Source organism: Clinocottus analis, unplaced genomic scaffold, assembly GCF_023055335.1.
Source record: "Clinocottus analis isolate CAN_PGR_092001 unplaced genomic scaffold, fCliAna1.0.p SCAF_11, whole genome shotgun sequence".
Classification (NCBI taxonomy): Eukaryota; Metazoa; Chordata; class Actinopteri; order Perciformes; family Cottidae; genus Clinocottus; species Clinocottus analis.
Window position 1 is genome coordinate 4,769,520 of NW_027175832.1, and position 25,021 is coordinate 4,794,540.

The 25,021-nt window shown below is 42.8% G+C and overlaps 3 protein-coding genes across 3 annotated transcripts; 1 reads left to right on the plus strand and 2 right to left on the minus strand.

The window, feature by feature from the left end:
• Nucleotides 1–351: 351 nt before the first annotated feature.
• Nucleotides 352–11,441, minus strand: LOC137801954 (KN motif and ankyrin repeat domain-containing protein 4-like). The gene is made up of 10 exons (XM_068599427.1): nucleotides 11,302–11,441; nucleotides 6,858–6,932; nucleotides 5,307–6,779; nucleotides 4,693–4,768; nucleotides 3,869–4,168; nucleotides 3,621–3,705; nucleotides 3,147–3,366; nucleotides 2,916–3,058; nucleotides 1,852–2,052; nucleotides 352–887 (listed from the first exon to the last, which is right to left on the minus strand). Exons 2-10 carry the CDS (start codon nucleotides 6,871–6,873, stop codon nucleotides 795–797), a joined length of 2,607 nt encoding a protein of 868 aa, XP_068455528.1. The 5' UTR covers nucleotides 6,874–6,932; nucleotides 11,302–11,441; the 3' UTR covers nucleotides 352–794.
• Nucleotides 11,442–15,548: 4,107 nt separating this feature from the next.
• On the plus strand, nucleotides 15,549–20,016 carry LOC137780909 (angiopoietin-related protein 3-like). The gene is given in 8 exon segments (XM_068569286.1): nucleotides 15,549–15,624; nucleotides 15,627–16,180; nucleotides 16,443–16,553; nucleotides 18,247–18,361; nucleotides 18,702–18,815; nucleotides 19,149–19,244; nucleotides 19,419–19,691; nucleotides 19,796–20,016. Coding segments are annotated over 8 exon segments (1,560 nt in total).
• Nucleotides 20,017–22,496: 2,480 nt separating this feature from the next.
• LOC137780918 (E3 ubiquitin/ISG15 ligase TRIM25-like) lies at nucleotides 22,497–23,870 on the minus strand. Its single transcript, XM_068569299.1, has one exon. The coding sequence runs from the start codon at nucleotides 23,868–23,870 to the stop codon at nucleotides 22,677–22,679; it is 1,194 nt and encodes a 397-aa protein (XP_068425400.1). The 3' UTR covers nucleotides 22,497–22,676.
• Between the last annotated feature and the right edge of the window lie 1,151 nt (nucleotides 23,871–25,021).

Below are 25,021 nucleotides of genomic sequence, written 5' to 3' on the forward strand. Positions count from 1 at the left end.
TGGCTCAAGCGAACGGGAGATAAAGGGGCTATGCCACCTGCTGGTCAGGTTCGCCATTACAGCAACAACAATCAGCAGCTCAATCAGATTCAGCTTTCTTGGCCAGAAATGGGAAACATGGAATTTAACTCTGCTTTATGTGTTGCTCTCAGCGTAGCAGCTTAACGAAGCATGGTTGCTTTCTTGATCATTTTAATAAAAACATTGTATATCATGTACTCTTCAGTCAAATCAACAGGTTGGTTTATTGCCACTTTCTTTCATCTGCTTGTCAAGCAGCATGGGTTTATATGTTGTTCTTTCTATATTTTACACTGTTCATAAAAATAAAAAAATAAAAAAGAAGTGCTGCCAGAATGGAAAAAAAAAATCTTTATTTTTTTAAACATAAAACACAGACCTTTTGATAATTGTCAACATATTCATGTGACCAATACAATACACATATCATAATAAATATGTGTTTAATTGCATATGCAAAGCTAAGCTTCTACTTAGATTGCAAAGATCAGACATAACTGATGTATTTACATTAACAGCAGAAAACAACACACGTATCGTGCACTGCATCAGCAATCATGACACATGGAGGCTTTGCACTCGTTGACGATGTCGAGTCTTGTTAGAACGATGTTATCCCATCCAAAGCTCAAGCTAATGCTCGTTCAGATTGTCAGCAACAGTTCCCAGAACGCAGCTTCAAGATTTTCCTGTTTTTTTTTTAGTGCATCAGACAGAAAGGAGCCAATGTGTGAGAGAATCGTACTGTGTGTCTGCAGATTGTTTTTCCAGTACTACAAAGCTCGAGCTTTAGCATGGGCTTGCAGCAGAGCGGCAGTATCCGTGTGGGAGCCTTGCATGGCGATGGAGAGTGCAGTTTGACCACGCTGAGCAACAAAAAGAGAAGGAAAAAAAAGGGAAAATACAAATATAAAAACCCAGATTAAATTAGAATCTGTGTACACAATCTTATATTACATGAAAATGATAACATGCTTCATGTTGTACAAAGTAAATATACCTGCATTATAATACAGATGTTAGCATTAGGGGGAAGTGTGGTTCACAGATCTGCCGGCATAGCTGCAGACTCAGGATTGTTTTATGGGAGTAGCTGCCTCCAAGTGCATAATTTAGGCTCCCAGAAGACAGATTAAATAACAAAACTATAGTGCAAGGTTGCCTTTTCTGTCCTTAAGATAAACGTGTTAATGTGTAATTTCATTCGACTTTAATTAGTTTAGTTAATCTGGAGTTGTGTCAAGGTGAAACGTGGTTCAGAGTCGAGATAGGACGCCTGTGATTGAAGTTCTCTTTTTCTCTTTTGTAAACTCTACTTAAAATGCAGACGGTGTCAAAGTAGGAGATACATTTGCATCCTCTCCTCCGCTCTCCTCCCTGCCTCCGCTCGCTCCAGACCGGCAGATAAGGTACTGTTAGCGGATTAGCTCATCTCAACCCAGGGAGATTTGTTTTACTGTAGCCCTGATTAATCCTCGGAGCTCTATTCTGATGCAGACCGTCAGTCCACCCACGTCCACACAAAACATTCAAGCCTTCCTACGACTAAGCTCCTTTTTGTGTTCAGTTATATGCATAGAAAAGTGGATATGCTGTTTTGTTGTTAACAAATATAACAAGATTTCACAAAAGGAATGGAGTAGGAGTCACATGAATTGAATTTAATAGGGGGGTGCCTATACAATTTTTCTCTTTTGTATTATGACCATAAACAATGAATTCCAGATAAGGCAACCTGCATCTCACACTTCTGGCAAGCAATTGGCAAAAGGATTATATTGGAGGAAACTTGTTTGTGTTTTGTTTTTTTGTTTTTTTTTGCAGTGTCACCTTGTCAGTCAGGGTGAGGTCACAAAGGCTCCTCTCCAGCAGCAGCCTTGCGATGTGTGTGTGGCCTCTCTCAGACGCGAACATCAGGGCCGTTGTCCCCTGGCTGTCCTGGAGGTTAGCGTCTGCTCCGCAGCTCAAAAGCAGGCGAACCATCACAACTCGCCCGTGTCTCACCGCCAAGTGCAGAGCGGTTTGGCCCGTCTGTGGAGAGCGAGAGACAACAGGACAGAGAGAGGACATTTTAATTCAGAGGTTAAAAAAAAACAAAATAACTATTCGTCTGTTTCGATATATTTGTCTGTACGCATCAGTTAGATACAGTTCATCTAACATGTCAGAGTTTTACACATGTTGCACTATATTCAAGTTTAGGAAGTCACACAACACATTATGAAATTGAAGCTGAAGAGGCCCAGATATTCAGATTTTTAGTCTCGAGTAAGGTATTTACATTTCTCATAATGCATCTCAATTGTGTCCCTGCGGTTTTGAAAAGTAAAGCCAATGAGGAAGAACCTTACACTTGCATTCTTTCTGATGGCCAGCAGGTGGCGATTCTTCTGAGAGAATGACACCACTTGATCTGTTTCCTCATTCAACATGGTAAACAACTCATGTTTGCCATGTGTACTTCATAGTCTCAATCACTTCCAGACTTCTTCACTACAGAATGTTGTTCATTTAGTAAAGTATTGTCCCATTTAGAGTAAAATAGACGATAAATTACTGTGTGCTTTAGGGAGTGGCTGCTATGATTGACAGTATTTTCTCAGACTTTTAAAAGCTCCCTTCAGAGAAAAATAACAGATTATACATAATATGTAAGAATACTTTTCACAGGCTGAGAAGCCTTTACCACAAAGAACCAGATTTATGTGTGTTAAATCAGTAGGATGACCCTTTAACATTGTGTTTGATTGCTTGATTAAATTATATCTTCCAAACGACTCAAACAACCTGCACAGAGTGCTGGGAGTCAAACTAGTCTACTAAAGTCCACTCTTTACTTCAAATAAAATGGCCCATGCTACATTGAATCTGTGTTTGCATTGTATAGTTTTTACCTTGCTGGAGCGAATGTTAATGTCGCTCTGCTCCATTAGCTTGCGGACCACCTCCATGCCACCTGGGCCATCAGGCGCTGTTAGTGAGGCCAGCATCACTGCTGTGTAGCCGGCATTGTTCTGAAGGCTCACATCACTTCCACCTGTAAAATAAAGAAAAAAGCCACTTTCCAAATATGTACAAAATGACAAAATCGTTGTACACTAGCTCTGGCAACACACTGTTATTACCCGTGTCCAGCATCTGGCTGGCGATGCCGTAGTTGCAGTGAGACACGCTGTAATGCAGCGCTGTGTTGCCGTTGTCATCAGCCAGGTTGATCAAGAAGGCCAACAGTGAAGGCGTGGCCTTCTTCACCTCTCTCAGGTACACGGCCACCCTGCTGGCAGCGGAAGTCTCCTCGGCCGCCGCGCTGAACCAGTGCTGGAACAACACAACCAGGGCCTTCCTCTGGAAATATAGAAGAGGGGATTGTGGGAAGAACGCACATTTGAGATGGAAATATCTGGCTCAAAAAGCCTGGCTGCTAAATGCTCCACTGTGTTCACCAGCTAGCCGTTATCTTTGTCTGTCTAAAACCAAAACAATTAGCTGAACGATGCATACATGCTCTGTAGAGCTGAGGGAAACTGAAGTGTTGAGTGAATATTCAAAACATCTATTTCCATAGGTTTGATTGAATGTGTCTGTGGGAGAGTGCTCACCATGTCATCATTGGGGTTGTCCATGTTGTCCATGTGATCTTTGAGCAGATGACAGGCAGCCAGAAAGTCTGCACTCACTGTCTCTCTGGAAGAAAGAGCATGTGTATGTGGGCATGATGAACGAGAGAACAGAAAGACATTTAGTCTCATAGCACAGCCTATTAGCTATAGTCATTCCCTGAAGAGTAAGCGCACCATTACAGTATCCAAATAATAAGTGATGAGGCGTTTCTTCCCAATCCTCTCACCTGCCCCCGGTGGTGGTTTCTGAGCCAGAATTCCCCTCCATCTTCTCTCCTGGGGGCTGCGCTTTCGTCTCGGTCATTTTTTCAGCCTCCACAGACACTACACTTCCATCTGTCCGCCCTAATCCTGCTCCTCCTGATATCATCTGTCCGTCTGGGCTCGTTTGCGTCATTCCCTCCATCCGTCTCTTCCCTGGGACTCCATCCACCTGGACAGCAGCCATCTCCCTCGGGCTGATGCTGCTCTCCTTCTGCCCGCTCTCGTCCACACGGTCCTGCCCAACCATATTTCCACTTTGACGTCTTTCAAAAATAAAGAAAGGAGAGCAGAGCACACATTTAGAATTATCTGTCACCCAAATGTTGGAAAATCAGACCTGTAAGAAGACAAAGTTCACCTATTATTTGAAACTTTTACTTCTTTTAAGTTGTAGCCAGCATGTAGAGCAGCAATCAACATTGACATGGAACAGAGAAGATTACAACCAAACAGATCTCATATATTGTAATAATACTAAATCAAAAGATGCTCTGAGACACAGCAACTAAAAACAGTCACATTTAACGTTTTTTCTGACTGTATATATGTTTAACTTTATATAAAGAAGCTCTCATTGGAGGGAAATGGCAAATGTTCACTTCTCTTCTTTTCCTGACAACTTTAGAGGGAATGCCATTCATCTTTCAATTTTAAATCATGATGTTTTTCTCGGTCAGAACTATAGCTTAAATAACCATAAATTAGTATGCCATTTAACCAAAACTAGGGTTTAAGCAATAATCATAACCCCAAACGTTGCTGAAGTCAGAGGGAGTTATTTACTAACCCTTCATTAACACCCACAGAATGTAGGCTTTTTGACAACTGGGCGCATCCATCTGTCCTCATGATGGATTTAGAAACTGCATTGAAGACAAACGCAGAGGATATGATTAAATACAGCTGAACAACAACATTAAACATACATATTTATTATGGTTTATGGCTTATGCATAGCCATTTCTTACCAAAAATAATGAGTAAATTGATGGGTAAACTGTGGATCTGAATTTGGCGTTGCAACATGATGTCGCCTCGTCTCCAATAAATGGAGTTCAAGTGCCCTTGCTTGGACCACACTCATCTTTAAACTCTTAACAAAAATATATATATATATATAAACTGGCAAAGTATTCAAAACCGCCTCTGTGGAAGTTCCTGCTCCAGTTTATTGTTGGTAACCAGTCTTACTGAAAACTATGTTATACAATAAAATGCAACTATTTATCAACCAGATTCCCAATTAAAGCAAATGTGTTATGAGGCAGTTGTGTGAAGAACAAATTGTCGCTAATTTGTTTTTAATTTACTCTTGTGGGATGGATGCAGACAGAGGGCAACCATGGCTAGAATATTGTAATCATTACCGTGACATTATGTACAATCTGTGGACTACAGTACCTCCTTGTTGAATCCTCTCTCCATCCCTGTGCCCTTGTTGGGTGTAGTAGGAGGTAAGGATCTCCACGAGTCCCATCATCTCCTGCTGCAGGGAGTTGACCTTGGGGTCTGGGTGCTGTAGAGGTTTAGCCTCCTTTATTGACTCATGGCCTCCACACAGACACTCCCACTGCTGATCCAGGAGCCTCTTGACCTTTTCTATGTGCTGGACAACCACTGCTGTTTCATCTGAAGCCTCTCCAGGGTCCACAGACACTCGTGGATCTTGTTGCTGACCTCTTTGTCCGTTTGTAGTAACAGTTCTTGCATTTGGACTTCTTGACACTTTATTACATGGCTCAATAGCTCCCGCCACCGTCTCATCTCCATCCTGATCTACGCCCATCTGCTCAGCACAGACCCGAGCTGCAGGATTCCTAATAAGGTGCTCCATTTTCTCATCTTTTCTTCTGCTCTCCTCCTGCTGCTCCCTCAGCAGCCCTAAGGCCCTCTGCAGCTCCAGGCTAGCCTCATGAAGCTTCTGCTCCAGCACAGCTACTTTAGCCTGCAGGGACGTCACCGTCAGCAGCTCATCCAGATCTGTACTAGTCCTCCACTCATGCGTGGGATTAGAGTCCTCGAGACTGACGCTCTGATTTCGAGGAAACATGGTGTGACTTTCATGCCGAGGCCTTTTGCTGTCCACCGTGCCATAGTGGGACGAGGTGTAACGGTCTTTGGTCCCGTTCATTGAGGAGGGGGGGACATGTGGATTCAGGCCCAGGCGGAGCCTTTTTCTTTCCTCCTGGAGGATGCCGATATGCGCCCTGAGCTCTGGAATCACCCTCACCTCCGTCTCCAGCTCCCCCACACGTTCCAGAGCCTCTGTCAGGCGCCTCAACAGACCTGAGCAATCCTGTGGTCGAGGGCTGTCCGCCGAGTAGAAGACGTCTTCACAGGAGGTGTTTCTAAGCCCAAGGTGATCCCTCGAACTCCTGACGCTGCTGTGGTCGTCTGTGGACTCTGATCCCTGTCTCAGTAAAACCGTGAGCGGCAGGCTGGAGGCCCGCAGGAGATGAGGCCTGATGTGCTCACCGAGAGGTTGCTCATCAAACTCCTTGATTTTGGCCTCCATCTCCGTGAGGGATTTGAGCCCCGTCGGAGAAAGTGGCAACCTGTGATCATTGGCCCAAGTCGAGTAGCCGTGGGGATGGGCATCTGACAGTCGGGACCTGGGGCCAAGCGCTCCAGTAGACCCCCAGGGGCTCGGGCGGTAGCCACACCCGGAAGGATTGAGCTGCCGGGGAAGAGTGCTGGCTCTGGGGCCTTTGCTTCGGCGCTGGATAGGGACTCTTTTGATTGTGTTGCCTTTCTCTATGTCATCTACGTATTTTAGGAAGTCCAGATCAAGTCGAAAGCCATAAGGTGTTTCCACTGAGTACGGGGGTTTCCCTTTAATACCATTCCCTGCTGTTTTATGAGGCCGGATATTTCCTGTAATCGTTAAATCAGTAGTTTAGTATCTGTCATCAATTTACAACAATTCTGTCATGTTAGGGTCTTTTTTTTTACCGTTTTGTCCTTCCATCCCTTTTCGTCTTCAGTTGCCCAAACGATTTTCTGGTTTTCTAGTTGGACCTTTGGTATCTGGCAAAACAAACACAAACAAATCCAATATGGGTGTGTGCATTGAGTCAGCAACGCATGGAAAACACATGTTAGGACTTTTTACAAGTGGCAGAAGTGGTTACTGTGTGGCTCGCTGATAAAATAATGAACACATTCATGATTTCTGAGGGGGAAGCAGATACATTTTGGCACTGACTTTTTACTCAAGGTTTAACTGTGGTATTTTTAATAGGAGACTCCATCTTAATTTAGTGACCAGATGAAGGATGCCTCTGAAAAGCAATAACACGTTTTGGGTTTTCCATTTACAATCAGACTCTTATTCATTCTACCACATGTAGCATAAAGCACAAAAGACAAACATTCAATTTGGTTTAAGTACTTTCTTTTTCTTCCCCCAAACTTCTGTTTTACTCACACTCTCCAGGCATCAGCCTGCTATTATTCAACGGTGGCACGCCTGATGTTCACTTGATTACAGCTCTGCCATCCAGGACGAGAGCTGAAAATAGCTCGGGACTGTTTAGCCCAGCAGCTATGGCCAGCGGAGCAAATATACTCCTACAGACATAAATACAGACACCCATTGTTGTGACTCACTACTTTCCTCCCTTCCTGCCTCCTCTGTCCCTCCTACTAGATCGACAGTCTTCTGTCAGATCCTTGGTTTACTTTTACTGAACTGTCTCTGACTGTGACTTTCTTTTTCCACTCCTTTTTTACAGTACATGGTTCTATACTGATTCTGCTGACTGTGCCTTCTTCTCTCTTTATGATAGACAACAGTCTACACTCGAGGTAGTAATTTCTTCCTCTACCTCCTTCTCTCAGTGTCTCCTTCAAACCTCACCTCTTCCCTCCTCCCTTCCTCTCCTGACCACCGGCCTCTGTAGCAGATGGATATGCTCTTGAGGCCATGCAGCCACCCGACCACAGCCCCAAACAATGTCAGCTATGCAGTAAACAGACAAACACCGCCAAATGGTCCTGCTGGGAATTTTGACCTCTGTCATTCACACAGTCTACAATGACAAGCGGTAAACAGCAACAAATCTGCAATAAACAGTTACACGTGACTCTTGCATACACGCTACTGTATGCATTACATGTCTGTTACATGTTGCCTTTAAGGTTTCCAGATCAATTCAGATTACACTATCGGATTTACAATGATACTTTTTTTTAAGATGATACTTTTTTTAGTAACTTACATTCATGAATAAAATACACAAAACACTTGTTTTCTTTTGAACGGAAAATGTGCCAATTTACAACCTTATCACTATCTATCTGAGTTTGTAATACAGTGTGTTAAAGCGCCTGTACTTCTTGTTGTTTCTTTGGGGTGCAGCTGCAAAATCGTTTTTCCAGTGACATCATTGAAGGCCAGGAAGAACTTACAGACCGCCACCTCAGCTGTGGGGCACAATGCCACTCTTTGCTTGTATTGCAAAGTTGTCGCATTTCTAACAACGGAAACGGCATCCCCAAATATGGGTTGTATTTTTCTGTTTAGGTGTATGAATGTTTCCTTCATTGAGATTTTGTGAGTTGATTTAGTTTATCTAGCAGAATAAAAGCGAGTCTGTGTAACAAAGCGAACTCGGCGCTCTCATGCAATGCATCCTGTTACATGTAGGCACAGCCGGAAAAGGTCCTCAGCAGGAGAGATCAGCTTTCTCCGTCAATATAACACGGACTGGGGAGTTTATTTCTCCGGTGGATTACATTTACCATTTGCACTGATTGGACAACTAAAACTTGGCAAACTTTCCATTTAATGAAACATTTTCAAATGATGAACTATGACAGCTAATAAGTTACCAATGAGTAAGTAAAAATGAAAATAACTATTTCAAATATAAAGGATTTACCCAGGTACAATAACTTCTCACTCTATCTGTTCTTTTGCCCACAGAAACCTAACACATGTGTTTAATATTGCATCTGATACTTTGATGTTATGCCAGTGGGCTTTTATGATGTTGAGTGGGATCTTTCAGCACTCGATCTGACAAGTCTAAGTTTAGCTTCGACTCTTGGGTGATAGACGAAAGTCCATGTCAAGAGACAAGACCCTTCATTTTACAGAGTCTAGACTCTTTTAATTTCCTCCAGGTAGACAAACAAACTGGCAGGTCAAAAAAAAAAAATCAATGATATTGTTTAGATCTAGTGAGGCATTAAGTGGAACAGAAAACCCCCATGTTGACTACGAGCAGAGACAGTATTCAGCGTGGCCTCTGTCAGTCTGCTCTGTGCAGCAGAGCACCTGTTACTGCTGACATCTCAATCAGTCTAACTGCAGAGCAGCCATCACGTGGAGAACGTCGGCTGCAGGCTGCAGTTCCAATCAACTCTTTAACATTTGTGCTTTGCAGTAAACGAGTAAAACAAAAAAAAGGATGTTTTCTTGCTGAGAATATTGATACTACTCACTTATCTGTAAACTTAGCTATGCCGAGAGATTTTTAGCTTAGCTTAGCATCGAGACTGGACAACATTAAAATGCACAGATTTTTCACAAATCGGAAACAATATGCTAATAATAATTAGTGCGTAAGGCTGATAGTTGTGCCTTGAGAGAGAGCCAGGCTGGCTGTTTCCAACTGTTTTCAGTTTTTATGCTAAGCTAAGTCAGAAGAAGATAACCACTAGTTTAGTTACTGATTGTAACAGCATGTTGCTGTGCTTATTTTTAGCCATTTTGGCTCTATGTCGGTTGGTTGTTCCGACACTTTCGTGCCGACTAAAATATCTCAACAACTGTTTAAGGGATTGTGATTAAATTGTGTACAGGCATGCTGCATGTTCCATAAAGGATGAGTCTTAAAGAATTTGATGAATCCGTGACTTTTCATTTAGTAACACCGTGAGGTTGACATGTGCTGTTTTGAGTGACATGTTTCAAAACATATCGGATGCTCGCCATTCAATTTGATTATGACACATATTCATGTCCCCCTCACGATAGATTGTAATAACTTTGGGGATCCTGTGACTTTGCATCATTAAGTTAAACTGTCAATATGTCCAACGCTATGGTTTATGACTCTGCAAAACCAATGCCATTTCTATCAGCCCCAGCTTTACGTTGTGTTTGGAGCTGATAAGCAAACATGCTAGCACACAAAAATAAGACTGTGAACGTAAACTTGCATTGCCATTGTAATCTATACAATGTTAATATCTAGCTCAAATCACCAACCTGCCTTCTGTAAGTGCAGCCTCACAGAGCCTGTAAGCCGTTTTACAACTTATGGAACAACATACATTTATTAGGTTTTTTAGTTGTTTTTTTCCATAGGTTCACCTGGGGTGAATTTGCAGAGCTATCAGTTTAAATTATCTACCACATTGTCACAGCCATCTACCCACTCGTTCTCTTTCTGTTTCATCCAATTTTTGCACCACCATGAATGTGTAGGTGACATCTAACATGTGAGACAATGAATGTAATCCTGAATGTGACATTTTACAGTGATGTTTCAGAGACATCCTCGTGGTCTTTGCCCGTCTCTGTCCATCTGTCTGTACAGTATGTAAATTATGTTTTCCTTTCTTTCTGTTCCCGGAAAAATCATTCCTCTCCTCCACTTTTTGGCTGTACAGACTGCGGTTTTCTTCAGTGCATATAAGCCTTGTCTTCTGTTTGGAGTTTATTTAGGAACCAGAGCCAACAGTTTGGACTCAAGCTCCCTTTTCCCTCCTGCTCTAACGGCCTCTTCTTTTTTCTGTCAAACTACTGTTTTATTCACTCAGTGTGTCCAAAAAGACTTACTTGATGCCCTTAAGCTGTGTGACTGTAGTACTCAACTTTGTCTGTTTTATTCTTGGGATTTTGGACCGCTGGAGTCCTGGTCATTGTCCAACAGCAACAGGGTCAGAGTTGCATTGTGGCATCTACGCCTCGTTATGTGGTATGTGAAGCTAAAGCTCATAGGATGAAACAGCTGCCAGGGGCTTCCCGCGAGGAATAACACTATGGTATGTTAACATGGGAAGGTTAAAATAGAAAGTGTGTGTGGTTGTGTGTGCGTGTATGTATGTGTGTGTTCGTGTGGACATTTGTGTTTGCTCAAGTGTATTTCTGCACAGTAAAAGTAAATTAAATGTAAATATAATTCAACATTTAGTCTTTAAAAAGGAAAAAGTTATTCTCATAAAAGTCAGATTAGTATTCAGCACAGGGCCAGAGCTCTATTGCACACAATTTGTTAAATCACTTCACAGTCAAAAGCATTTCTGACCTTGAATTTAAATCAGCCGGTACCGAATCTAAAGACTTTCAAGGTCAATATTCAGCATCTCGGCTCTGACTAACAATCCAACCCAACAGTCCTCAACTGTGTGAGAGATATGAGATTAACATTAAAACAGATCTTACCCGATGACATGTGTTCAGCAGTTTTCTCCACTTGATGATGTGAGGGCGTGTTTGTCAGACGGTCCACTACAGTCTGCTCTCAGCTCAGTTCAGTCTGTCCTCCGGTCTCCTGAGAAGGCAGGGAGGTGCTGTCAGGAAGAGTGGCATGCCGCGGCTGTTTGGGAAATGCCAATGTGCAGCCCCTGCCATAACAGAAGCTGGGTTTGGTTATGTGTAACAGAGAGTACTGAACAGGGAGGGGCTTGAGAGCGGTACCTCCTGTCCAACAACACTGGCGGGTGGAAAGCTCGGCACACAGAACCACACCCATTCCTTCAGGGAGCAGCCAATAGGAGTTCAGAGGAGTAGCCGGCCAGTGAAAGACAGCAGCTCTCCTGTGACCCCGGTGACACCGTGTCAACATATGGCGCATCTGGCATGGAGTAAGAGAAAGTACCAGAGTCACCTTACTGTGTACCGTCCATAATCTTCTCAGATAACACAGTGACCACGCAGTGCCTCATAGACCACCCTCGTTCAGAATGTGTAACCCTACCCAATGTCATGTGGTCTCCGTCCTCTACGTTCAAGTAAACAGGGGGAGAGCAGAGGGCCTGGTGCCACCCATGGGGGTTAATTCTCGAAGCACATACCTCTCATTCTTCATGGATCCTCTTTCAACCCGCATACAGCATCTTCCTTTGGGGCACCACCATCATGCCAGGAAAGCCTTTCCTCTGCTCCCTTTAAGAACAGTGGAGAATAATAAACAACTGTCTGGTCTGCTCGTCTTTTATCACCAAAGTCAAAGGAAATTCCTTTTGTAGTCATGCTAGCAACACAGTATTGGTGTATGTTGACCACTTTGATCCAGACTGGAATATCTCAACAACTATTTGTCCCTGATGATTGCCCACCTTTTACTCAAGGACCACCAGGAGATTTTTTTTTTTTTAAATTTATCCTGGTGAAGCATCCCAACATTCACCAGATTGAATGACATTGGCTTGTGGACTACGAACAAAAAGTGATGATGCAGTGGACAACTCCAAAATTGGACGACGCCTTGGTGGTGATCCGTCGATCACAAGTTAGCCGTCAGTCTCCAACACAGTCTCCAACCGGCAGCATCGAATGTTAGCCCATCTTGAAGTTAAAATGAACTGCAATGTAATAAACACGATGAGGAGAGAGAGCCGCTGGATGAGCTACAACCACCGCTCTAGTGCCCCGCCATGGATGGAAAAGGAATTAGCAAGAATTAGCAAGAAATACTCCTTTTCCATTACCCAAGCAGACAACTGACTCTGAGAGGGCTTGTGGTTTGACTCGATGAAGGGAGAGAGAGAGAAAAAACAGTCTTTATTGGACTAAAGGATTGCTGACGGACTGAACACATACTGCAGAAAAACTGGCCTGAAGGCAAAAATCTTGGTCTGTTCAAAGCCTGTTTCAGGGAAAGATTTATAGTTGCATCATATTTAAAGGAAAATACGGGGTATAAATAAATGCTTAAAATATTTGTTAAAATGTAGTCATTAATTATGAACTTATTCAAATAGATATTTAGGGGCCACAAAGTGAAATGCACGAGGCGGGCCGGCCGCAGGGTATTCCTTTTCTTCTTATTACTTGTGGAAGTTGCCCCCTGGTGAAAAGTAGCTAGAGTTCAGACAACACTGCCAATAGGCAGGCCCTCTTTTTTAGTAAAATTCATGGGACGTTTTTTTGGGAGCATTAATGTGTTCACAAGATGTATGTTGACAGAAATATCCTGAACCTTTTTCTAAACGTGTGAGTAATTCTAATCAGCCAACATATGTGCTGTTTGTATTATTGTTGCTCAATAATGTATTGAAGGAGTTGGGGATTCTAAGAACAGCGGATACAACAAAACACAAAAGTTTGAAATAGTTCAGACCTAAAGGTCTATCAGCCGACATCTTCCCCCTGAATGTTATGTGACTGTGGCTTGTGGTTGGGGGAGTTACTGGTTGTGCTGTAGCTGCATTGGCCAATTGAAGCAGAAGTCATGTAACAGTGTATTACAAATCAAGAAGATCCTTTTGACCAGAGGGCCACAGACCCTTGACAACTCAGGATTTTTCTAAAGTCGTATTGTAAGTAAAGCTGCTGGAATTCATTTGAATCTAGATGTCAGCTGCAGAAATGTGTTTAATGTTTAAAACAGCCAAATTGAAGACAAAAGGTAGTTTCTTCTTTCAGTCAAATCTGTCAATAAAGTAAATGTTTGTTTTAAGTCATGTATTTATTTACACTAGCTTACCTACTGACTTACTTACTACGTATGAAGAAGAAGTCTTCAGAAGAAGTCTTCATCCTAGGATTAAATTAGTCTTGAATAATATTCAGTGTTGAATATATCGTTGAAAATAACATGTATCTCATTTTGGAATTTAAACTTTGTACATTCATCAAGCACACTTGCTACAAACCAAGAATATGGATTCAACACAACAATCTGTTTCTGTAAGAGCTGCTCATGTTGCTGCATATGCCTCTTTAGGTTGAGAAAAATCCTGCAGAGCAGTGCCATCGCTTCTAAATGTCACTATCATTATATCACTATAATGGAAGGAGGACAATTACGTGGGGATTTTTTTCCCAGATTGGAAGGACATTACTTACATAATTGTCCAAAGTCTACAATGTGCACAAAGCAATTTGCAGTTTGCTTTTGAAAGTTGCAGAAGACTGGCTTCAGCACCCTCCAGCCGGCAGTAAGCATTGTACAGCCCGATGGCTGTTGGCAGATAAACAGCCCCTAAGGTGCTTTCATTTAGCCCCTAAGGATGAGGAAGAGGTTTGAAGATTCTCTGTAGCTGCATCAGTTCACCATGCAGAGTTTTACAACCAGGGTTTGGCCTTGCATACACAGTGTCACCGTAAGACTGATTAATTGATATCTCGTATCATTTCTGTTGTAGTCAAGACCACCAAACCAAGACCAAGTGAGAAACAAGATCAGAACGTATTGAGACCAAGACAAGACCAGGTTCATGTGAAGCAGGCAGAGATGTTCATGTCGTCCCCTAAATTGCTCGCGAAGGCCGTGCCGTCGGCGAGTGATTGGTGTGAATGATTATTTATTTTATTAATCCAATAGGGCTATATTAGCATCTGCAATATGTACAAAATGAATATGATGTAATAATGTAAGTATAGATGTAGTCTTAATATGCGTTCACATTACTATTTGCCTCAATAGAACATTTCAATATATTGTGCATTATATAATAGAGGCAGTATATGAAATATACAAGCACTACATGACCATGATATTAATGTTCCATCTCAGATCACTGGTCCACTCCCTTTCCTTTGTTCATCACAGATGCCCCCTTGAACCCCACGTGTCCCCTTTATGGTGCGGCCTCTGTGCTTGAAGTTTCATAAATGTGTGCCACTGTGCACCCAAACATGTTACCATGAAGAGAGCAGGGCCCTGTGCTAAAGTCAGGGTTGTCTACTGTGTTTACTGTGTACACACTGTGGGGGCTGATGCAATCCATATTGGTAGTTAACATTTAACAGAGTAGAACATTAGTTATCCCCCTGAGTAGATTGGTGGTTATGTCTCACCTCATACTCCCACTTTTTGCAAGGAAGCGTGAACCAAAATTCCATTACTCGATTTATTGCACCGCGTCTGTGTTTGTGTGTGTGGAGTGAAAATTAAAGCAGCGACCTTGATGCAGGTTTCACTGAAGAGAGGGACAACTATTATTATCACAAAAATATGTAACATGTCGAATCAGGAAGCCTTTTTGTCTTTATATTTAATTGCAAACAATTCATGTTGCTCTATTTCAGTTAAAGCAGTTTATTTCTGTTTGTTCCCATGTGCCTTTAGATGTGTACTTGCACAGTATACATGTACATGCACTTCTCATGCAGTGCACTTACTGCCAGATAAATAAATGAAACTAAACATTCCAAAACCATGAACGTGTCAGTCATATTTCTCAATCCAATACATATGTATGTATACCGGGTCATCTTCCTTGTTTAAATACAAACCAGCCGCGCAGCGATGACAGAGACCAGCCGTAACCTCAGGTAACTAAAGGTCAGTTAAAAACCCTCCAAAATGTCACTCTCTCCTCACTGAAAAAACATATTGTGTGAAGTGTTTGAGTGCAGCACATGAATGCAGTGACAAGCAGATGAAAATGTAAGTTAATTCAACCTAAATTCATTTTTTTCAGTGTGATAACTGACTAAACATTCCAACAGATATTGATCAGATGAGCATGTTAATCATTGACCCGCTTCAAGACAGTGTATATAAAGCCCAGGTTCCTCACCGGTCACTCTGGAGGGTTCCCATAACATCACCGACACACAGCTGGAGAATCAGCACGACAACAACATGAGAGTCACACTAATTCCCTTGTTGTTGGTCGTGGCTGCTGCCTTCGTCCCTGCTCTGTGTGGCAAAGAGGAGCAGCCGGTCCTCCAGCCCGAAGCCCCAATTGAAACCCGCTCCCGCTTTGCTGCCCTGGATGATGTGCGTCTCCTGGCAAACGGCCTCCTCCAGCTGGGCCAGAGCCTGCGGGAGTTTGTGCAGAAGACAAAGGGACAGATAAACGACATCATCCACAAGCTGAACATCTTTGACCACTCGTTTTACCAGCTCTCGGTGCTCGCCAGCGAAATTAAAGAGGAAGAAGAGGAGCTCAAGAAAACCACCGTGGTGCTGAAGGCCAACAACGAAGAGATCAAAGGCCTGTCCGTTGAGATCAACTCCAAAGTGGACAGCATCTTGCAGGAGAAGAGTCGGCTGCAGAACAAGGTGGAAGGGCTGGAGGAGAAGCTGAGCAGCATGTCACACGGCCTGGTGACCAGCGAACAAGTGGCAGAGATCAGTGGCCTCAGGGTGAGTCACCTGTTGTAACAACCTGTTGCTGATGTGGAAATGCCTCTGAAAGATCATTTAGATGCAACACTGAAAACGTAAACTCTTTGGCCGTCTATTCTTTCAATCAGTATGCAATTTTATCCTCCTGTGTTATACTTTGATTGTTCTCCCAATCTAAGTCTACTAAAATACAGACTCGACAAGTATTGCCTGTGATATTATCAATTAAAAAACAGCATTCCTTAACAGTTCCCATGATTCTTCCATGGTCCCCGGTCAGGAAGTGATCCACAGCCAGGAGCGGAGCATTACACAGCTGCTCCGAGCTGTGAGAGAGCAGAGTGACCAGCTCAACCACCAGAGGGTCAAGATCAATATTCTGGAGGAAAAGGTAAATGATAGGAAAATGTCTCGGTAAAAGAGGGGGGGGGGGGGTAGTTTATGTACTTTTTCTTTTTGTTCCGGGTAAGTAGCGGATTTTTGTTTTATTCTATTGTTGCAATCCAATATTCATCACATTCATATTTAAATTTGCCCCTTTAAGAAGCTCTCTGTCACAAATCTCAGGTGTCATTATGCTGATCGGTCCGACAGAGCGGCACATGCTGTCAAACATATCAGGATGTAGCATTGTCAGATCTGATTAATATTTCCATGAAATGCAATAGCGGAAATCAGCACAGACACTGCGGTGCTCAGATTCATTAGCGGCCACAGATCTGGTTGCTGCTCCCAGTTAACACATTCCCTTTCCAAACTCATCAAAGACGCTTGCTCAGTGGCCCTTAGCTTCAAACTGTGACGCTCTGCGTACCCCTCCAGCTCGTCAGTTTACATGCATAGTGTCTTTGCAAAATAAACTTTGATCTTCACAAGAACTTATATTTGGGCAAAAAAAAAAAACATTTCGGGAGGTTTAAGAAAACAGCAAGGTTGAAGTTAAATTCCTTTTTTTTGAATTACTTTTGGTTTCACACAGAACACAAACAGTGGTGTCCTGGACTCAATGTCCTGTGTTTGTTTTCCTCGCTTGCACGTTCCCTCCCGGGCTGCACTATCTTGCTTTAGATACTATGTCAGTTCCTCTGAGCGCCTAATACTGGCGAGGGGGGGGCTTATATGAGAGTTAGTTGTTAGTGTGGAGCTTAATTGGGTGAGATCGGTTTCCCAGTTCACTCATTCAGTGGCTGTAACAAGCTGTACATGTTTTTACTCATAAAATAGAGTGGGTGTAATATATTTACCATTTCATTATTCCATTCCTTTATCCAAACCGCTTATTCTATTTAGGGTCGCGGGCTGACACTGGGTGAAGGCAGGGTTCAACCTGGAGAGGTCGCCAGTTTATCACAGGGCACAAACAGAGACAGGCAACCGTTCACGCTCGCATTCATACGGGGAATTTGAAGACTCCGATGTCTCAGGCTGCCACATGGAAAACATGCAAACTCCACACACGTGAGGAACCGCCCGATAGGGGATCAAACGCCCGAATAAATTAAATATATTACTTTAAAATGTTGCAGGTAGGGTGTGTTGCATTTCAGAGAGAGGGTCATCAGAAAATAAGATGGACACGTTTATTAAATTAAATACAATTCAACCCCCTTCCCACCTCATCATGCTCATACAGTTCCTTGTTCAGTCCGAGTGCATCGGCATTTCCACTCACAGAGCTTTTCCGTTTGTTGGCGTACAGAAATATGCATTACTGTGATTATTTTTCCAGCTGTCATCGTGAGCAAATTGCTCTGAATGTGCTGGTAGAATGAAACTGGAGTCATGATACTCTACTGTGTAATTTAGACTTCAAATCTTTGGGAGAGGGTGCAGACGGAGCTGTGCATATTTTAATAATCGCGGCCAGTGCCTCAGTGTTTTAGTACGTTCACATTTTCATTTGTCTTTAAAGCACAACATTCATGTTGTTACAGTGAAATGTGTCAAAAACATGTTCAACTTTTGCAGATTGACAACCCAAAGTGTATTATGAGTGGAATGGCTATATAACCCGCAGTATTTCTGGTGGTCAGTCTGAGAATTATGTCAGCTAGATGAAGTCTTTCCCTAACTATTTTTCCTAGCTTACAGTTGACACATTGACACAAGAGACCATTGAGAGGATGCCTGACATCTTCAACAGTGAAGCACCAAGACTCACCCCTTATCTGACCTCCACCAGCACCACCATCATGACGAGTAAGATCGATAGTAAAGCATGAGGAACTGTTGAGAGTGATGTTAGGATTTGGTGTTTTTGATTTTGATTTGTGTCAATATTAATGTGTAAGTGCTCATTACTTACAAATGAGTCCTGATAGTTTACAGCAAAGTTCTGCTTTGCCTTTATACAGTTTTTTCCTCACAGTTTCTTCATTTACCGAGCAATAAATGATCCTGCACACATTTTTGCTGCCAATGCTGCAGAGATGTACAGTTGTCTGTGTGACAGTGTGGTCGCCAGTGCACTTCCATTTCTCTGCTCATGATTACCACGTTAAAGCTGATCATCATGTCTTTGTCCATTTTTTAAAAATAGATCTGCCATCAGACTGCAGCGATCTGTTCAACAGAGGGGAGCGAGTCAGTGGTGTCTATGCCGTCAGACCCACCGGAACGAAGCCCTTCATGGCTTTTTGTGAGATGAGCAAAGGTACTGTACTATCACACAAACATTTACCTTCATCACAGCACAGGACGGCAGTTTTTTTCCCTTTAAAGATCAAATTTGAATCGTGGTTTACCCATATTAAGTTTCATATGCTCATGTGTTCAACATGGCTATGTAATGTATTGTGTCATTACTTCTTCTGTGTTAGTTTTCATTGTTAGTGGCGATGTCCATCCTGCCTGCCCAGTATTCAAATTGCCTTTAAATACATTTGGAATTCAACGGGAAAACAATTTAAGCTTCAATGTCATGTAAATTGTGAGGATTAGGACTTTAAATGAAATCTTCCATTCGTTTCCATTTCTATCGTTTTAGATCATGGAGCAACAGTCATCCAGCGAAGGAGGGATGGTTCAGTGAATTTTGATCAAAACTGGGAGGAGTATGAAAATGGGTTTGGAGATTTTAATGGTGAGAGACAATTCTGTTTTTGAGACTTCATTTGAAAATGTTTTGTCAAGTGCCACATTATAAATGACTTATGTCGCGTGTATTGTGATTATAACAATTTAGATTCATCGCTTCTCAAAGGTGCTTGATAAATCATGTCAGCTTTGACGGCTCAATGATATATCTCTCTCATAGGGGACTTTTGGCTGGGTCTCAGGAACATCCACCATCTAGCCACTCAGGGAAACTCTCTCCTTCGCATCCAGCTGGAAGACTGGAAACAGAACAGGCGCTTTGTTGAATACAGATTTAACCTTAATGGTTCTGAGAGCAACTACACCATTCATCTCACGCATCTCTTTGGAGATTTGCCGGACCCCCTGAGCAACCATACAGGCATGATGTTCTCCACCAAGGACAGGGACAATGACAACCACCAGGAATCCAACTGTGCCCACAACTACACAGGTACAGCAGGTACACATGTAGGATGTTTATCCTCATGCGAGGCAGACGGGGATTAATGTCATCCAGTACCAGCTGCACAGCTTGTAATTTGTGTCATCTTCCAGGTGGATGGTGGTTCAACGCCTGCGGAGACACCAACCTGAATGGGAGATACTTGCACATGAGACCGAAGGGGCGGTCAGATCGTAGGAGAGGGATTCAGTGGAAGTCGGTCCAAAAGGCGTCTTACTCCCTCAAGCTTACCCAGATGTCTGTACACCCTGTGGCTTCCTCCAATGCCGCCACCTCCACTTCAGCCTCCGATGAAACTGGTGTCTTTCAGTGATCCAGCACCAACATGTGACAATACTGCATGTGGCAGAGGCCTCTTCCGGAGAGTCGTGTTAACGCTTCATGTGGACGGCCATGGCTTAAGACAGCTTGGGGCAGAGACGAAGACGTTTCTTCCGAGTGTTAACTTCCAGTAGAGAGGGTCACAGAGGACACTAAACAAGCTTAACAAGTGTGAGTGCTGCGAGAAAGCTAAAAGAATGCATCACCTGAACCATGATAGTCGCTAATGTTAGAGAACACTTGTGTTGTGAAATCAGAAAAATACTGAAATACAGTTAGCAGTTAGCATACATTATATCTTCAATCACTGTATCTCAGAGGTTAGGAAGAAGAAATTACAATATACAGTCATATGTGAGCAGTTTTTATATTGAGTCACATTGACTCTCAATATACAGCAGTGGTTTGCAACATGGTTCCTTGAAGGGATTACAATATACATCTAAGGGGTCGGGAGAGAATGAAGAACAGTCTGCGAATGACTACAAAACACAAAGATCTTTTCTGAAGTGGTTGTCTTGTGCATTACTGTCCATATGTACCTCCTCTGTCATCTTAAACATATTTAAATGTACCAAGGATTGCATCTAATGGTTATTTTCAATATTTAAAAAATGCTTCAGACCCATGGTCCTAAAATAAACCAAGTGTACTATCATAGAAGACTTAGAAAACCAGCAAGCGCCTTTGACAGCCGAGAGGAAAGGAACTGTTGGCCGCAATAGTCAACAAGAAAATGACACAAATACACATTTTATCATCACAATAATTACTGATACAGTTTTCTGTCAGATTAATCAATTCATTGTTTCGCTTCAATTAAATAATCTGAAAAACATCTGTGGAAACGGCTGATTTGAAATGATGCAACAGCAGTCCATGGATATTTATGGATGTAATCATGTGTCTGGCCCCCGGACTGAATGTGGAAGCTGGTTCTACAGAAGAGGACCGTGGTAATAAGCAGCTCTAGTGAGGTATAATATGTTTTTTTTGCTCTCTAATGAGGTATAATATGGTACTTTATGCTCTCTAGTGGGGTAATATGGTACTATAAGCGCTCTAGTGGGGTAATATGGTACTATATGCTCTCTAGTGGGGAAATATATTACTATGTGCTTTCTAGTGGGGTATTTTCATCAAATGAATATGAAAATAACCTTTACTTTACTTTTAGAAAAATAAAATTAAAAAAATAAAAAGCAGGATATATGTTGTCCCCATCTTTATTAAAACAGCATGATGCAATTTAATTAAACGAACCAAAGAAGCCTAAAAGACATTACAACATCTGAATACATCCTCTTGTTGCTTGGATATTCAACCAACACATTTGAAAAAACATATTTCGCACTGCAGGATCACTAATCTTGTACAAATTGTAAACACCCGTTCTCTCGGGTCAAGTGTCCTCCCACAAGAAGAAGACTAAAAGAAGGCTCGTTTAGACCTAGAAATAAAAACAAATAATAGGCCAATATCAAACCATTTTTAACCTGCAGCAGAACGCATTCAGGTCGTCAGCCAGTTGACGATCCTCCACAGTTTTGGGGGATGGTCTCTGCAGGCCTTTCAACATTGACGCAGGGTCGTTGGCTGAGAACATGTTTCCCAACCTTTCAGTGGAGCACCTCTTTGCAAAACATGATCTTCTTTTGTCATTGTGATTCCACTTCTGCCGGCCTCCGTCTTGGCCTGACGAAGCTGCCTGAGTTTTGCGGCAAACCAAGTTTTGTTGGATCGCATATCGATCGTCTCCATTTTCAGATTTTGTATTAAAAAAAACAAGTCAACTGCATACGGATAAGAAAATAAAAGCATCAGCATTAATCTTCAAAAACTCAAAGAGCGGAATTTGTATATTTATTTTTTACCTCCTACTAATGTTTTGATCCTCACAACAAAATTGAGGGAATGACCTCAGTGGTACATAACGATACAGCCCTGATATAAGATTATGTATTACATGTTTTTGTCATTGACTTCTACATAATATTAATAATTACTTTTTATCAATGCTGATTGTGAGATAAAATCACTTACATTCTGTTTTTATCTTCTGAAAAATGTGTTAAAATGATGATTTAGTGATAAATGCTTTAATTGCTTCATATTTTATGCATCAGCTTTGTGTGAAACCCTGAAATGAAGACAAGAAAGTACTTTGTTCATGTTTGTTTATTCATTATGTAATCAGAGTTCACAAAGGGAAGACAACTTAAATTTCTCAGATAAATGAAGGTCTGCTGCTTTCTTTCTTCAGAAACATGCAGTTGACAAGAAAAAACAATATAAACGCATCAATACAAATATTCATCAGACATTTAGAGCTTGGACGCTCAGCTCTCAGCAAGAAACATGGAGACTAAATGTGCTCAGAGTTTAACCCTCAAATTACTATTTCAGTTTACACAGCTCAGCATGTCTCCAGAGGAAAAACAAACAAATAGAGAGGATACAGAGAACCTGTACTGCAGGTATACTTTTACTCTGGAGGTACCTGAGACGGGAGTGTGGACACTGTTGTGTAAAAATGTATAACTGTTTTAATGCCCAAGATGTGTTATTAAATCCCAAAATACATTCATCCTCTCCACTCCACCTCTCAGTAACAACATCCAGTCAGACTGGACGTCTCTGCTCAGGACCCGATCACAAGAAGAAATTGTTTGTTTCATTTAGATAAAATAAATAGCTGTTTTCTGTCTCTTGATTCTGTGGGGTTTCACGTGGATGGAATTCATCTCTGGTATTAGGCTCTTGTTGTGACAGAAAAGCTTTCCCTCTAGACACCATTAGTAAGATGTTTCTCCATTTCTCTCTCAGAATGTCCTGTAATCTATCGCTGACCCCTGAAGCAGCCGCTGTCGCGTCCTCAGAGTCGCTCAGTGGAAGGATGTTGCTGCTGGGTGAGTCTGGAGACAGCGAGGAGCAGCTGTGGAGGAGCTGGTTGTGTGAGAGCTTCTGCAGCTCCGCGTCGTTCCTCTTCAGCTCGGTGATCTCCTGCTCCAGCTTCTCCTGAAGCTCTCTGACTCGACTCACGTCCATCCTCTGCTGGGATCTGAGCTGCTGCCTCGCATCATAGCTTCTTTCCTCTATTAGATAGATCTGCTCTTTGAAGCTGTTGGTACTGTCCTCCACTGCTTTATCAGCAGAGAGGTTGATGGCCTCCAGCTCCTGATGAAGCAGCAGCATGTCTTTCTCTTTGTCCTGGATTCGCTGCTGGATGCTTAGTCGACTGTCCTCCAGCTCTTTCTGCCTCTCGGTCCTTTCTGCTGCAGCTGAGACTGTATCGTGGTCTTTATGTTCATCCATTAGGCAGAGATAACAGATGCACTGCTGGTCGGTACGGCAGAAGATCTTCATCACCTCATCGTGACAAGAGCAAATCGTCTCATGGAGCTTGTCGGAGGGCTCCACCAGCTTGTGTTTCTTTAACGGAGCGGATTCAAGATGAGGCTGAATGTGTTTCCCACAGTAAGAAGCCACACACACCAGACAGGACTTGAATGCTTTCAGTCTCCTCCCAGTGCAGACGTCGCAGGCCACATCGTCAGGTTGAGCATAGCAGTGATCAGCAGGAGCAGCCTGGAGTCCAGTCTTCTTCAGCTCCTTCACTACATCTGCTAACATGGTGTTTTTCACCAGGACAGGCCTCGGCGTGAAGGTCTTCCTACACTGAGGGCAGCTGTGGAGTTGGTTCCTATTCTTTTCATTCCAGTAGGTTTTGATACAGTTCATACAGTAGCTGTGTCCACAGGGAATAGTCACCGGATCCTTCAGTAGATCCAGACAGATGGAACAAGAGATGGTCTTCTGGTCCAGCTGAACTCCTTTCAGAGGCATTTTCTCCTTGTGGCTGAGACTGCGTGAGTTTGAATTTTTAAAAAAAAATAATTTTGGTCTTGTTCATTAACTAATCTTCACTGAATGAGGTTTCTGCTCCAAAGAAGGCAACATGTGTACTTCAGAGTGGAGCTGCCTGTGTTTTACAGGGAGAAGAAGTGGGAGGAGCTATCATGCTTTCATGTGATTGGACAGCAGCAAGATGGGGAGGAGTGAGGGCCTAGTCTGCTGAACAAAGTATCATTAAGTACAAACAATGTTTGTTGCAAGCAAGCTAAACTATTCACACAACATTGGAGTTAATATCAATTAATCTTAATTCTGAGTTTGCGTTAGTTGTTATATTGGTTCTTCTGTCACTGGTACAGTACAAAAAATGTCTCTCAATGCGGATCGACACTACCGCCCCAACAGTTTGGGCCCATATCAGGCTTCAAAGTTAATTCATCCCAAACTGAGGCCATGCCCTTTGGCACTATGGCAGACTGTCCACCATCTAGTGGATTTCATTTTCACTGGTCACGCAGGAAGATAACGTACATTGGAATTGCAATTGGCCCCTTCCTTGAAAAACTGTTGCAACTCAATTTTAAACCATCAGGGATGACCTGAAAAGGTGGGAAACGGTACAAGTTGACTGGTTGGACAGGATAAGCGTGTTCAGCATGAATATACTGCCCAGGTTAGGATGATGGTGGAGGCCTTGAAGCAGGCTAGTACATGACATGTCTCCAGGGAGGTGTTGAAGATGTCTGTAAACACCGGAGGCAGCTAATCAGCACTTCAGGGTGGAGGGTGAGACAGAGTCCGGACCCGCTTTTTAAAAAGCCTGTTGATGTCCCTCTCCAGAATAGAGAGGGTCGTTACTGGGGAGGGGGGTGGGGTGGCGAAGGGTGGTACAGAGGTGTGTGAGCCCCTGCTGGGCTGAGGGACGGGAGGGCTGATACTCCGGGGCTGTGGGAGATGGCGTCAAAACGGTTCCATTGTCTTTCAAAGCGACACTAGAAAATCCTCCGTTGTCTTTCGAATTGATAGTAGAACTCGTTTAGCTCCTCTGCTAGCCGCAGGTTATTCATGGGGTGGGTTTTTTTGGGGGGCTTGGAGCTGGTAATCTGTCTGAGGCCGAAGCAGAGTAACATGCTGAGAGCTGA

What these genes read in the sequence shown, in the direction of transcription:
- LOC137780918 (XM_068569299.1), bottom strand. Translation starts at nt 23,870, where the DNA reads ATGCCTCTGAAAGGAGTTCAGCTGGACCAGAAGACCATCTCTTGTTCC.
- LOC137801954 (XM_068599427.1), bottom strand. An exon ending in TCTGTGGGTGTTAATGAAGG is followed by an intron (nt 4,169 to 4,692) that starts GTTAGTAAATAA and finishes TATTTTTGAAAG; the next exon opens with ACGTCAAAGTGGAAATATGG. An exon ending in CAGCCAGATGCTGGACACGG is followed by an intron (nt 3,059 to 3,146) that starts GTAATAACAGTG and finishes TTTATTTTACAG; the next exon opens with GTGGAAGTGATGTGAGCCTT.